Here is a 15965-nt window from a genome sequence, read left to right on the forward strand (position 1 = left end):
GTATTTTCATATAAAGATCTACGCATGTTAAAAAATTTCAGAAATTAAACTATCATTAAATTGCAGTATAAATATAACGCGTTGGGACAAATTCAGTGACCAAGTGTCTTCAAAATAAGCGCCTTCAATCATTTAATATTTTTTCACTGCAATGTGAATTTAAATTTCTGCGCTGTTGGAAAGATGAAAAATGAAATGCTTGAATATCTCATTCAACATCTGGGGCAGACTATAGAGGACAGAATATTGGTCTGCTGGACTAAGATGTGGGGGTGTGCCCTTTTAACCCACAGACAGATGAGAATTTCAGAAAAACTTACAGGTTGATACAGTTAATAATCACTTTATTCTTTTATTCATGTATTACATAATTTACAATCCATTTTTTGGCACAGAAACAAACACACACAAAAAAAATCACAAGTTCTGAGATGGTCAGAGGAAACTGTTGTCATTGGTACTTCATTTGAACAAAAGATATTTTGATCTCAATTGCAAAATCTAGCTTTTATTTCCAACTCCACAGGGAGTTCCATAATGCTGCCTTTACTTATGTAAACACCAACAAACCTGGGCTAAACTGAATTAAAAAACAGATCCTCTCCTCACCCGGGACAAAGTCGAACACCAGCGTTAGCGGTTCGTTTGGACTTAACGGCATCGGGCCTGTTATTACCCACAAGCGCCTGGGTCATATTTCGTCTGTGGATGGACGGAATGTCATTGAAGGGAATCCTGTTCTAATGCATTAGTGTGCACTGCGCCTCTTCCACACAGAGAACACATTGCACCAGACAGGTGGACACGTTTCTGAAAATATAATGGCAAATATTTCATAGCAGCGTAAAAAATATACGTGCGTGTGTCTCAGTCATTTGTATATTTGCCGAAATATTGCGAGTTGCCATATCTTGACAGTTCCTTCAATATGAGCCGTGGGTACGTGCTGCATGCGACTGGGGTTCCAACGTCTGACATTAGAATCAGAAAAGGAACACCGGGGTAATGCGAAGCTTATCAGGACAGGGCTGTGTTTCCATGAGTGCAGCGCCGTGGAAACCAACAGCAAAACGGCGTATCATAGAGACAATCGCTGCTCGTGCATTTGATCACGACCACACCCTTACCTTATACGAAACAATCAAACGCGAATAAAAATGGACGGGGAACGACTCGTCGACAGAATGTCAGTAAAATCCACAACTTGCATATTTTCCAGTTTTTAAAAATCTACTGCTGTTGGAATGACTGGTGCTGGATTATAGGAAGCACTTAGAGCTGGGATGCTCATATCTGGTCCCCACGGCAGCAGGGGGGTTCTGTAGCGCCCCCATTCGCTCCCGAAAAGCGGCGCGTGCCAGCCGTAAAAATAACTGAGGAGCACATCTACAAATCTGGGTGCAGTAGTGAGCTCCTAAATCCTTCAGCTTAGGAGCGCATGTGCTCCTAGGGGAAAAAAATGTCAGCGTAGAGCCTTGCAGTAGCGCTGCTGGTTTTCATTCTTACCCTCCAATCGGGAGTAATTTAAAACCCGGGACAGCAGGCGAGTTAAACCTCTGGCCAATCGGTGGCGTCAACCGATCAGTTAACTGTCGGGTAGAAATGAAACCCAGCAGTACTGCAGGCCTCGAGGGCCAGGTTAGAATGGTTTACAGTACACGCGAGATTAATCTCATTAAAGTACAAATGACATCATTAACATCGGCATTTCAGGTGTGAAAACGCGAACACCGGTCCACACACACAGAAGGCACAGGCGGTTAACAGTGCGATATATCTGAGGAACAGCGTTTCCCTCACTAATGTAATCGGCGATATAAAACTACACTCCCCACGCACGGTGATTTGAGATGTCCCAGCTCTTAACAGGAGCAAGTTCAGCTCTGTGAGCGGAAGACCCCCCCCCACGTAGCCGTGGAGAAGGCCGGCTTCTGACTGGCTCGGGCGAGCGCGTGGATTTGCGGTTAGCGCTGCGCTCCTGTAGCGTCACTGCGTCGCCACGGCGTCGCCATGGTGACTGCAGCACAATGTCCCAAAGTCATGGGACTGTACTCTACACCAGTGTATCCTAGCCCGGCAGGTGCATTCTGGGAGCTAAACATCCACTCTCTGGCCCGCAGAAACACCGGAGATGGCTCCCGCTCACTTTCCTATGCGTTGGGAATCTCCAGAAACGACAGACAGACACGACAAAGCAAAGTGACCTTTTACGGTGCTGACGCTTCTAAAGCAGTGTATACAAGCACGTTGTCCTCTCTCATCTGGGAGCAGTTCACAAAACATGAACAATGGTTATCTACAGTATCAAATATTACATTTTTGAAAACACACTTTTCATCCTTCCTAACGTTCCGTTTCCTTCACACACTGACACATCGGCTGTGACCGAGCTGGCTTGGCGTTATGTCTTGTAGTAGTGCAAGAGATTTAATTAGTGCTCAGCTAAAAAAAAAAAAAAAAAAAAGTATTATACCGCTCACATAAATTACGAAAATGACACAAAGAGGAGGTGATTTAGCGGTGCTTAGTATAAATACGTATTGGATAGTCATTATAGTACAATTTTGTAAAGCAATAAGGAATGCTCTGACAAGGCCATTCCAACATTCAAAGACAATGAGATTGAAGGCACAAAGGAACTGTACTCTTGGGAGACACGGTAGCAGACTCCTGCTCTAACACACCCGACTCCATAAAATGGAGAGGGTAGCTGTGTGCAAACCTGTGTGATTGCTTCAAGAAAAATGACTGTTGAATGAATGTAACTGGGAAACAAAATTCTGGTCAAGCAGAGGTGTTTTTTTTTTTTTTTTTTTAAAGAGAGAACCCTGTTTGTTCGCTGACAGCCAAGGCTAACCGCTTCACAGGTTTGCGGTGTTGAGATTAAAAGGGGCCTGTTTCCCAGGCGCGCCACCAGGGGGCAGCGGAACGTAGCACGGGTGACGCTAACTTGTCAGAACGGCATTCCGCCAGGGATAGCGCCTGCCTTGTGATGTCATCTGCGTTCAGCCAGAGATCGTCAGCGCTGTATGGAGAATGTCCGGACTGTTAGGAGTGGTCCGAGGCGTGTTCAGTCTCCGCCCCCCCGGCCCCGTCAGGCCCCTCCCCCTCCCTCCCTCACTTGATGCGGTTGCGGACGAGCGAGGACTCGTCGGTGAGCTCCCCGGGGCTGTTGCCGCGGCGGCAGCGGCAGGGGAAGGCCAGCAGCAGCAGCAGGACGGTCAGCACCAGGGCGCAGGTGCCCATCAGGGCGTAGGACGCCGCCCACAGCCAGGGCTCCCGCAGCGGGAATCCGCCCGCGCAGTCCGACGCCACGTCCGTCGCCCCGAAGGGCCCCGAGATCTCCGACACCGGGGCCCCGCCGCTCTCTGGGGAGGGAGGGAGGGAGGGAGGGAGGGAGGGAACCAATCAGAGCCCAGCGCTGCCCCACGAGTCGACACTTAGCATCTACTGAGATGTACGAGAGCTTCTCCCTGCAGCGGCTCTTCAATTCATTTTTCAAGTGCAATGAAATGACCCCGTTGATCCCCAGTGGAAAGTTCACCGGGGATCAATTCACATTGATATCTGTAAGAATGAAAGTCAAAATCGCTTTGTGGATTTAGCCGTGTGCCCTGAGCTACAACACGGTTTCCCTGGGGGTCAACTTTCAAAACGAAGCTTCGGTTCCAGCGAGGTACGTGCGCGACCTAGCGACGGCAAGGCGGGTCTGCCCGAGGCTGCCGGCCAATCGAAAAAAACGGGTCCTCTCCTCGCGCCCGGGGAAGGGCGCGTGGGACGCCGGGTCGTCGCGGTAACGGCGCTCCTCACCTGCGCAGGTGCTGACGGCGAAGCCCACCCTCCTGCTGGCGCGGTCGAAGACGACGTAGAAGCCCTCCATCACGGTGGCGCCGATCACCAGCCCGTTCGTGGAGGAGGACACGCCGAAGCGGTAGCAGTCCAGGCCGTCCTCCATGTCCGCGATTGGCTGGATGTACAGCTGTGGGAGGGGCCACAGAAACGCGTCGCTCTCAATCGCTTTGAACACGTCGACTTATCAGACAGCTTATATTCAAGAAACGACTAACTGCTACAACCGCACTGCCTCCCCCAAGACCTTGTTAAAGAAAACACTTCTTCATCTTCTGGCTGCTTTGTGTACTGCACAGTCAACATATAAAAAACAAAACCTTTTCCCATTTAAGCCCACGGGCAACTGAAGTTGCTGTAGTCTCTACCACTTTTTTTCCATCTGTGATTATTTTTTGGATGACTATAGATGCTTATGTAAGAAATCTCTGGGAAAAATCTGGGCATTAATGGCCTAAAACTAATGACCAACAAGCCCTGGATATGTGGCCCAGTGATGTTGAAAATATATGTTAAATAAGAGAAATGTAGACATTGCAGGGTGGTGACCAGCAGAGGGCCCCGTAGCAGGCCGTTACCTGGGGCAGGATGGTGAGGCGGAAGGACTGGCTGGCGTTGGTGGCCCGCAGGTAGATGGACAGGTTGGGGAAGAGCCTCCAGGGCGTCTCCCCCTTCAGCCAGCAGGCCAGCTTGGTGCCCATCCAGAAGCCCTCTGAGAAGTCCTGTATCTGGAGCAGCAGCACGAACATCGGAAGAGTGAGTACCCAGAAGACTCTCCTGGGTCAACCATGTTACTGCATCCCCCCCCGTGTTAACAATGGGGGCGGCAGTGTAGTATAATTGGTAAGGAACTGATTTTGTAACCTAAAGTTTCGATTCCCTGGTAGGACACTGCCGTTGTACCCTTGAGCGAGGTACTTAACCTGCATTGCTTCAGTATACATCCAGCTGTATTAATGGATGCAGTGTAAATGCTATGTAAAACGTGGAAGTCGTTCTGGATAAGAGCATCTGCTAAATGCCTGTAATGTAATGTAACATGCACAGATAGACACACTCAAAGCACGAACGGTAAGACTCGGGTCTGTAAACTTAAGCTGTCTGAGCAGGATCAGGTTTTGCATGTTCACGTCACAACCTTTTCTGTCCTGGGAAAACAGTGTAAGCTGATCCTAGATAAACAAACTTTCCTCCACTGAAACCCTTTCTGTGTTAAACTGTTGTTACTGCAGAAGTCAGTCAGTCAGTGTGACAGTTACTGCTGTTTGTAGTCTATCTAGTTTTTTTTTTTTTAAATTTTTTAACAGCAGCCACAGAACATTGAAACACACAGTTGCTCTTCCCCCACACGCTCCCGGTGAATTCAAGCAGGCTCGACGGTGGTCATGCGACTGCTACCCCAGGCCTCCGCAGGGAGGAGGCGCGGGGGGGGTTTGGGGGGGGGGGGGCGCACTCGTACCAGGGACGTCTGCGCTATGGCCTCCACCACGGCGGAGAAGACGTTCTCCGGCAGCCTGAGCAGCGTGGTCCCGCTGTCCACGATGGCCTTGTCTGAGTTGTACTGCGAGAGCAAAGCAGAGCTTCAGAGGCCCGAGGCCTACACACATACAGCACAGAGCACAGCACAGTGCACAGCACAGAGCACAGCACAGAGCACAGCACAGAGCACAGCACACTGCAGGGACACCGCAGCCAATGGGACAACCAGGAAATCAACATTCAGCTCAAAACTGATGGTAACATCATGAGGTACCTCAAGTAAACAGTCTTAAATTATTGAATAGTCTTTAATTCTGGAGTTGATTAATTGAGTCTTACCTCCTTGCAGTCCAGGTTCAGGTTTTGGTTCCCGACCTCCAGCTTCAGGATCTCCACTTGGTAGTACCACTCCTCTTTTATCGGGGTGTACCACATGGACCCCCGGTACAGAGTCGGCTCGATGCCACCCAGGATCTGAAACGGGGGGACATCGTTCGTTTGAGACGGCGTCGAATCCTGGGATTGGAGACCCTATCTGGGACACACAGCGCTCGCTGGTCTTGTGTTGGGTGCTTAAGCTCTGAATTATGCAGCTATGCTGCGTGTGCGTGGTGTGTGGTGTGTGTATGCGTGTTTGTATATTAAATAACACACGTACATAATAACTTATCCGTATTTCTCACCCGATTATGAAACTCTTCGTCCCACAGAACAGTGGGAACGCTGTGATTGGTCGGCCGGAAAGAATGGGAGCGCTGTACCCAGGCAAGGCGCGGCCTGCGGCTGAGGGAGACCCCCCCTGCTCCACCCCCCACACACCCCCTAACCCCTCTTTCCGCAGCTCCTGACCACTCACCAGACTGCCTCCAGCGGGGTCGGCCTCGCCGCCCCCGGCCGCGGCCCCCGCCCCGCACATCTGGAGGGAGAAGACGTCCGGCAGCCCCGTCTGCCGCACCACCGAGGCGAAGAAGGGCTCCACCGAGCTGTCCGGCTGCAACGACAGCGGCCAATCGGGGAAGAGACGTCAGAGGTCAGCCACGCCCCCTCGACGCAAACCGCGTGCTTGCCCTGGTCTCCTAATGCCACGCGCTGCGACCTTTAACTTTAACTTCCACTCGAAGGTGCACTTTTTTTCCCCCTCTTCTCCTTTTAAACTTCACACTAAACAGCAAGTTTGAGCGCCACTGAAATTAGTGTTAAAAAAAGTTCCATTCCGCTGAAATTATAGTTACAAAAACAATTAGAAAAGACAAAGCACAATGAGACCTAAAGAGACTCTGTATCCAAATTCAGTTCAGATTTAATATTTAAAACATTAAAAAAAATATTTAAAACATGTCTGCAGAATGTCAGTTTATATAAGAACCTTCTGCGCGTTCTAGTTTACAGTTGCAAGTCTGACAGTCGAAACTTTCGAACCCAAGACCCGTTGTGCCACAAAAAAGTAAAAAACTTCTCAAAACGCCGCGTGACTTGGGGTGTCTGCCACGCACAGTTTGCAGACAGAACCCCCGTTCAGGCCCGAGATTCACCATCTCAAAAACGATTTCAGGGTGGAGGAGACACAGCTGGTTAGGGAAGAGTGGCAAACCGTTACCAACAACAACAAAAAAAATAAAAATGAAGAACATCTCCTCCAGCCCTTACTGCGCCTTCATAACTGCACATATTGGGAGGAAGTCCCGGGTGCTACTGTTTCACGGGGCAACGGAGGCTGCAGACTGCGTGTGTGGGGAGGGCACCGGGGTTGGGTTTGCCTTGGGACTTTCAGAGGCAGGAAGTGGCCGGTGTATATTACACTACACTATAGGCATTTAGCAGATGCTCTTATCTAGAGCGACTTACACAACTTTCTACATTTACACTGTATCCAATGACTGGAGGTAGATGGGTTCATGGGGCAGTGCAAACAGCACGGGTCTGGCACGGTGAGTCAGAGATCCTGCTCCCGGTCTGTTTGCTCACTGATAACCTCAGCAATCCCCATGACGTATTGCTCTTTAGACCAGGGATAGGCAACCCGGGTTCTGGAGCACCAGAACAGTTCCTGGTTTCAGCTCCACCCAGACCTATAGCGACATAAATCTATTATCAGGGTTAATGAACGCAGGCCCCTGTGTGCTGGAGCGTTCCGCCATTCAGGCTCTGAATATTCAGCCATGGACTCTCCTCATCACGGGTATCCATTACCAGGGTTGCCATGTCATGCCTGAATCCCGCACTACGCCTCACCTTCCCAATGGGGAATCTAGTGAGTAGGACACTGCACATCAGAACAAGTATAGAAACTAAGTTTGCAAAAAATACGCATTCTACGTATAAATTAGTATTTTTTTGTTTTTCTTCAGCATTTGTATCATCTCTTGCATCACTTTATCTCAAAAGAGCTTCACTAATACAATACTTGATTCATTTTTTCTCAAAATTCAGATTCAGAGAAGGACAGAGCGGGCCCCCCCCTCCTGTTACCCGCGCCAGCGTGGAGTAGGCCAGTCCCAGGATGCCCTGCCAGTTGACGCCGGGGAGGAAGAAGCCGTCGGAGGAGAGGATGGCGGCCACGTTGACGGCCACGGAGCCGCTGGGTCCCTGCGGGATGGAGAGGACGTCCTGCCCCAGCTCCCCGGCCCAGTTCCCCTGGGTGTAGCGCACCGCCACCGTCCTCCCGCTGGACGAGTACGAGCTGGAGCTGCCGACAGAACCGCGCAGGCGTCACTTACACGACCGCGACCACGTTCGGGCGGACCGAGGCGGAACTTCACCCGGAACCTTCCGGGTCGCTGAACAGGCGACGTTTGCCGAAGGTCTGCCGACCGTGGTCCTGGAGAGCTGTGGGGTCGGCCGTTTTCACGCTAAAAATCAGCGATCGGTTTAGCGGTCAACTGCTTTAACCGAGCGGCTAAAAATTAAGTGCTGAATGAGGGGGGAACCCGCCCGATCCTGCAGGTCTCCAGGAGCTTGGGCCGAGGACCACTGAGATACGTTTCACCGGCCAGAGTCCGAGTTAATGTTACGCTCTGTGCAAGACAGTCCCCACGCATTTTCAACTGTATCTGAAAGCTAGCCTTTGAGTGCATTTGGCCCAAAACTTTCTGCTGTGTCACAAGTTTTTTAATCAAGGGTGTCCAATCTTACCTTGGGACTGGACAGAAATAAATGGACGTTTAAGCCACAGATAAAGATGCTGAGAGAAGGGCTGGAACACTCGGTTTTGTTCTGGCCTGACACTAAAACACTCGATTGACCTAATCAGAGCCTTGAGCAGAGACCACGATTCACTCGGTCAAATCTGGTGTTTTACCAAACTAAAGACTGCACCCACGCTGGTCTTTTTCGGGGAAGACTCCGACACCCCTTTATTAAATCTATCATCTTTTTTGCGATTTAAAAAAAGGCTTCCCTCGTATTTTATTCCTCTCCAGTCACGTCTCTCACAGACAGCGGAGAGTCGGTAACGTGCCAGGAGGAGGACATGAACGCAGCGGTAACCCAGGGAACCCTGGGTAACTCAACACCCGCAAACCTTAACGTGGAACAGCGAGCATCTTCTTACCACAGCAGATAGGCGAGCTATGCTTGTGAACATCCCAGAAACCATTTTTTGTCTTCAAAGGCATCGGCTATGTTTAATTACCCTGGTCATGGCTGACTACCAGTCGATTAATCAACCGGTCTTTATCTCTGTGTAGCAGCATTTGCAGAAATGTTTCTGGCGCAGATGGACGTTTTCCAGAGGGGATAAGCGACAGATAAAAGCTCAGCTGTGACAGGTAAGCATAATGCCCTCTGATAGCCTAGGTGCCGAATGGTGCAATGTCTTCCAGTGTGTGCAGCAATACAGGGTCAGGGTGGTACTCACAGAGCTCTGTTGAAGTAGTGAGTGATGTAAGGATGAGGGGCGGCTGCCACGGCGAAGTTGCTGCTACCCGTGTCCACCAGTATATTCACCTGCAAAACAACCAATGGGGATGCGTCATAAACATTCATCGACCAATCACAGAGCCCGATGTACAGCAAGGGACCAAAATGATCCAGGTCTGCGGGTTCACAAACCAAGCCACCCAAACTGTCACACTGAGACTTACCAGGGTTGCCAGACAGTGAAATCCCCCCCAAATGTATTTGTAGGTAATTCACTGCATGAGATTTTTTTTTTTTTATATACAAAGTAAATGTATATGTTCATGTGTGAAGGCCTCATCTTTTCCAAACTAATGAGAAAAACATGCATGACAGTCAATGATAGGGGATTTCCAACGGAAATATGGGTGTGGCAAATATTTGGAAAATTTGTAAGCAGGGATGGTGGGGGGTTTGAGGAACATTTGGAAGTAATCAAATCGCAGGTACTTGCAATACTGAGCTTACACAGTAAACGGCAGTACACTGCACAATGTTAAAATACTGTCTGGGAGCATGTGACTCAACTATCTTCTGAAGTAAGATTCACACTCTTGTACAGCCCCACATTTGCCATCACTGTGCTAAGAGAGCAGGACTTGCGAACTGCTATGAGGATGATTTCTCTGGCATCAGCACATCAGCAGATTCCCAAAAAAGGACATTACATGACATAATTTACATACATAATTACATAATTTGGGTTACTGCCTGTTGGTCATATTTAGGGCCATTGTCAGAGACTGATTAAGCTTAGTCCAGGACTAAATTGATGTATAACTTCCATTCAAAATTGTATTCAGTCCACAGTCAGGTCTGCTACCACACCGACTGGACACTTCAATGGAGGATTCTCCAGACTCATCACAGACTCAGTTCCTCCCATCACCTCTTCTTAACTACAGGAGTTTCAGGTCAGTAACATGACTGATGTTGTATCAGGGCTGCCTAGTCCTGTTCCTGGAGATCTACCATCCTGTAGGTCTTCACTCCAACCCTAACAAAGAGCACCTCATCCAACAGCTAGAGCAGGGCTGCCCAGCCCTGTTCCTGCAGATCTACCATCCTGTAGGGTTTCACTCCAACCCTAACAAAGCACACCTCACTCAACAGCTAGAGATCTCAGTGAGCGGCTAATTAGTAGAGTCAGGTGTGCCAAAGTATGGTTGAAATGAAAAACCTACAGGATGGTAGATCTGCTGGAGCAGGGTTGGGCAGCCCTGCTCTAGGTGTTGAATGAGGTGTGCTTTGTTAGGGTTGGAGTGAAACCCTACAGATCGGTAGATCTCCAGGAACAGGGCTGGGCAGCCCTGTTTTACAGTATAGATCAGGGTTTCTTAAACTCCGGGCACATCCCTTAATTAACTTTTATCAGATGAATCAAATTGGAATATTCTTGAGAAATAGAAAAACGTTCCATTTTATGACTATGAAGCGGAGTATCTTGGTGAGTCCCTGAAATCAGCTATAAATTGACGGAAAATTAGTAATTGGTGGACAGATTAGGGCTGTGTGAGCGGTCACATGATCTATCAAACTTTGTGGCAGGTTGGGGTAAAATTAAATATTCTAGGAATCTACATCCTGACGATGAAGTCAAGGTTTGATTCCCACCCCAGTCAAATCCAGTGGCTAAACCGGCGGAGCAAGAAACATGAATTCATGCAACTAGACATCTACAAGTGTACCAGAATAATCTTCCTATTCATCTCAAAAAGCAAAAAAGTAAATAAAAAATGCAAAGACCACACCCCAAAAGGCCTTTAAAGGGGCTCTGTCCTCAAGCTACGGTGGCGGTTATCCTTAAATTCTAAAAGCACTGATTGGCTAAATCGACCTCCAGTGGCGTCAGACGTGCCTGGTGCATGCTGGGAGCTGGGACTGAACTGAAAGAATCTCTCTCTCTCTCTCTCTCTCTCTCCGTCGCTTTGGCAGAGCTTCTGCCGGCTCCGGCACGGTCCCCCCCTCCCTCTCCCCCCCTCCCCCCTCCCCCCGCACTTCTAATCACCGCCCCCTAATTGGCAGCCGCTCAGTCGCGGAGAGCGCATCTGCTACCTGTTTGTACCAATTAACAGATGTGAGGCGCCGCGCCGACACCTCCAAGCCTCTCCAACGGGCTAACAGATGTGGCAATTAGCGGCTCATTTGAATGCCGCCTCGTTTAGCACGAGGGCCCTTAATTACGCCGCGGCTCGCGCTCCGGTCTCCGCTTCCTGGCTCGCGTCCCCCGTCTCGCCGCGCCCGGCGGCGGCGACGGCGGCGGCGTCGTCAGCCGAGGGGAAGCCCCGCCGCGGCGTCTCCTGACGCACTTCCAGCTCGCGGCGGCGGCGGCTAGGTCCTGGGCGAGGAGCCGCGTACCGCGGTTGGCGGGAGGGGGGGGGGGGGGGGGGGGGGGGGGGGGGGGGGGGGGGGGGAGCAAGCGCGGCAGCGGCGGCGCACCGGATAGCCGGCGCGGACTAGCGGTTTCGGTTCAGCCGGGAGGCGAGCGGAGCGGTGCCAAAGCAAACGCTGGTCGCGCTCGCGGGGCCGTTAGGCCTACATGACACATTAAGCTTGTAGCTAATGAATTATGAAACGCCAGCCAGGCTAACATTATCGCTCTCGTTAGCGCTGAATAACTGGCATTCCGGCACTTATCCATCTCAGGACGCCATTAAATATGGAGCGCTTGCAAAAGAGGGGAAATTTAACTGCTTACGCGCCGAGGCTGCCCCACACCTGGCTCCTGTGGGGGGGGGGTTCAGGCCAGGGTTGTCTGCGAAGCGTGTTGTGACGACTGTTTATGAAATGCACTGTATAAATACATTTTGATTTGATTTGAAACCAGCTACAGCGTGGCACAGGGGTTTATAGGGATACAGGTTTAATCTGAATTATTTTGATAACATTTCAGCTTTATTACATGTACAAATTCACATATATTAATACAAAAAAACTCTAAGCTATACAAGTTGCACAAGTTTGTTGAATATGAAAATAATGAAACAGCCTCCTGAAGAATGTTTCTGGTTGACAGGTGTTATGGGGTTTTTCTTCATTATGGTGATAATTCTTCTATCATCAAGCGCACCAGTTCTCGCTTTCTTCTTCAAATCAAATTTTATTTGTATAGCGTCTTTTACAGCAGTTGTCACAATACGCTTTACCGACAACCCTGGCCTAAACCCCCACAGGAGCAAGCCTGAGGCAACAGTGGCAAGGAAAAACTTAATGATGTGACAAACAGTTGATTTTGGTAAGCCTAAGGTTTGGCCGGTTTGACTGTTTTTATTCTTCTTCTTTTCTTATTTCTCAGCCTCATAATGGCTTCTTTGACTTTCATTGGCACAGCTCTGGGTCTCATGTTGACAAATAACAGACTCCAAAGGCAAACAAAAGTCTAGATTCAGAACTATATAGGCCTACAAGTATTCTATCAATTTATTTATCCATCTATCTGCAGCATCTATTTAGCAATCTGTATTTATTTTAAGTTGCAAATATACAAGAACTTGCACATTTTGTAATATTAACTTAACAACCAAGTATCATTTCTGGAATTAAAAATATTAATTTAAATGATGCCTTCTTTCATGAGGCAATTTCTGTTATTTGATGCTTAACCCACACAAAGTTTGAATGACCACATTCTCTTCAGATGGTAAGATGAAAGAACGCAGGACCAAGTTGAAATAATTTAGGAAACACTGGGCAGCATTGCTTTGGAATAGAGCTTGTTTAATTTGTGTGAGCTAAGACAGCAGATATCGTTCGCTGTAACTTGGCCTCATTTTTATATCAATAAGTTTAACCGACAGGCCTAGATTTAATTAGTGACTTTTAGACAGAGCTTTGTATGCGTGTGTGGCTTGACATTTTGTACGCTAAAGAGCTGTTTTTGTTCAGATGTGCCATACTACACAGGCGGAGAGGTGGGCAGAGAACGACGGCGGCCTGGCCGACATAAAGCACAATCGTCGGCCATTGTGTCCGCATGACTTACTCCCGTCTTGTGTTGAGCTCAGGAATAATCTCCATCAGCTGCCGACCCAGAGGCCCAAGGAGCATCATGTGAGTTCATGTGAGCCGAGGCTAGAAGCACAACACGGGGCCCCCCTCTCGCCATCTCCCTTTCTCTGCCTGTCCTCAATAATTAGCATTGTTGAAATGGCAAGTAGCTAATGCCAGTGCAGAACACATATAGCCTACTATACGCACCAAACATATAGGCTACGTATTCTCCCGTTCTTTCACTAATTTGTCATCTAGGACATCTTAAAGTAGCCTACAGTTGTCCTTCTGTGGTATCGGGAGTTGCGCAGATTCAAACACAAACGGAATAGAATATTTTTGGATTATGACCAGGACACCCCTTCGCCGTCCCCCACGTAATAGCCCACACGGCTTTTTTGTATGTTCAATAAACATCAGCGTAAACTTCAACTACAAAATCAACAGTGCGTTCATAAAACACACTACTTGCTATTTTTCGGATTCCTTTATCAGCATTTTCAGTTTCTACCCTGTTGCCCCATGGCCTAAGCAGAAAAGGCTGTATGTGCCTGTCCAATGCTAGATAATATTACGTGGGGATTTCGTGGAAATGGTTAGTTATTACTAATATCAGGCACCATGCCAACTGTGTCCAATTACTGTGACAAATTGCTATTGGCGCAATCAGAATTGCACAGTAAAATAATTTTAGAATAAACAGCAATTGGCCTGAATTCGTACATATGATAGCCTATTAATGAGTAGCATGTTTCCGAATTCCGATGCTTTAGGGAGTAAAACAGGAACGCGAGTACCCGGATTTCAGAGTAGCCTTACCTTCTGACCCGGAGTCCCAAGCAACATCTCCAGGTAATATCCGCGACCCGCATCTCCTTTTAAATTATTCACCATGTCCAAAAAATTCACTAGTCCAGCTGGATCAGAAGCCAGAGAAAGGCCATTGTCGGACTTTTCGGTTCGGTTCAAATGGCTCCAGTCTACATTCACAGAAGAATTGAACTTCCCAACAAAAATCTTAAGCGGAATTGTATATAGCGTGTTTGACGTCCCGGTGCATAAATAAAGCCAGAATGCCCATAAAACGAGCTTCATCTCATAACTGTTTGGCATTGCGAACGTTTTAAAAGCAGACGGTCAATTCCAGAGTTAACTAGCTAAATAATGTTTGCTAAATCCAGAAGAACAATTCGGAGCCCAGGATCACAATATGTCCCGTTGTTTTAAACTTTCCCATTCCGAGTTCCGCCGTACACAAGTCAGGGTGCGATCTCGGATAACTAACCCGTCGAACAGACATCTGCAGCAGCTCCTGCTTAACGGCTACATACCTTCAGATAACTTGGAAAAAGTTTCACTACTTATTTATTTATTTATTTGGGACACGGAACTGCCCGAAAGTCACATGACGGATATGACGAATCGCCAGCGCAACATTTTTCCCGCAGGGATCGGGAAAGGGTGGCGCGTGTGGAATGTTCTTTTGCATAGATGTTGAGCTGCAGTACGGCGACCATCTGCAGTTGTGGCAGTGCGTTTTTCGACTGGATTCAGAAGGATAATTCTATCTGTTGTCCCTGCTATTGCCCACGGTAATGTTCAACAATAAGAAATGAAAAAAATCGTTGAAAGCAAAACCCGATTTTCTAAATCGGTAGGCAATCGTATAGTATTACTGGGCAAATTTAGATGATTTCTCTTAAATAGCCTACTGTGTATACAGTGAGCCCCATAATGTTTGGGACAAAAACGTATTTTTTTCCCTGATATTGCTCTGTACTCCTAAATTTTATATTCACAATCAAACAATTCACATGTGGTTAAAGTGCAGATTCTTAGCTTTTATCAAATTGTATTTTTGTACATTTTGTTTTCAGCATGTAGAAATTTCAGCACTATGTTCTCTATATGCTGGTTTAGTTTTAGATTTTGACAGTTCTGTAAATTCTGGTTCACTCCTATCCTTGAGCACCATGAAATCTTTAGGATACACTTGCAAGATGTAGCCTGTGCTTATGCAAATGTCAGATCAAGATATGATTGAGCTAATTAAATGATTAAGAGCAGAAGTTGGCACAAAATCTTGAAACGGAGCTGCCACTTGTAGTGCACCCCTAACTTAAAACATTTGGGATACTAAGCAGAATTTAAATGTGAAAAAAATGCAATGTGCTCGCATGGAATAACAGGATTTTGAGATTATGAATGTTTATAAGGGTTGATTTGTGCTCGCAGTAATAGGCCTCTGTGTTACAGCTCATTTTCTGAGACTGCTCCAGGCTTTGAGCAGAATCCAGGCCTAATATTTCCAGTTAATATACCATTTTGGAACAGAGCAGTTATACATTTGTTGTGAATACATATCATGAAAAATTGGTGTATTCTATTTTTAGTCATACATAAAAGCTACACTGGGTTACTAAGAAACGCAAAGGTACCCCAGTAGTTTGCGACTTGAACAAAAGGTTAGCGTCATTTGTGGTAGATACAGTAGAGCTAAATTGAACTACAAAAACGGTTTTAAATGCAGAATAAAAGAATTTGTGTGAGTGGATGCTTCGGTAAACAGAACCAGGCATTGATCCTCAATCAGCACTGCACCTGATCCAGAATCAGCAGAGTGCCTGATCTGAAATCAGCACAGCCCCTGATCCAGAATCAGCGCCGTGTCTGATCTGAAATCACCGCGGTGCCTGATCCAGAATCAGCAGATTCTTGATCTGAAATCAGCACTTCCGCTGATCTGGAAT

At 47.8% G+C, this 15965-nt stretch overlaps 1 protein-coding gene across 1 annotated transcript; it reads right to left on the reverse strand.

Moving 5' to 3' along the window:
- Positions 1 to 327: 327 nt before the first annotated feature.
- On the reverse strand, positions 328 to 14621 carry bace2 (beta-secretase 2). Its single transcript, XM_035386027.1, has 9 exons — positions 14035 to 14621; positions 9185 to 9273; positions 7798 to 8014; positions 6185 to 6319; positions 5668 to 5802; positions 5309 to 5410; positions 4428 to 4577; positions 3811 to 3979; positions 328 to 3368 (listed from the first exon to the last, which is right to left on the reverse strand). The coding sequence occupies exons 1-9, from the start codon at positions 14326 to 14328 to the stop codon at positions 3118 to 3120; spliced, it is 1542 nt and encodes a 513-aa protein (XP_035241918.1). The 5' UTR covers positions 14329 to 14621; the 3' UTR covers positions 328 to 3117.
- Between the last annotated feature and the right edge of the window lie 1344 nt (positions 14622 to 15965).

This window comes from Anguilla anguilla, chromosome 12 (assembly GCF_013347855.1).
Source record: "Anguilla anguilla isolate fAngAng1 chromosome 12, fAngAng1.pri, whole genome shotgun sequence".
Taxonomy (NCBI): Eukaryota; Metazoa; Chordata; class Actinopteri; order Anguilliformes; family Anguillidae; genus Anguilla; species Anguilla anguilla.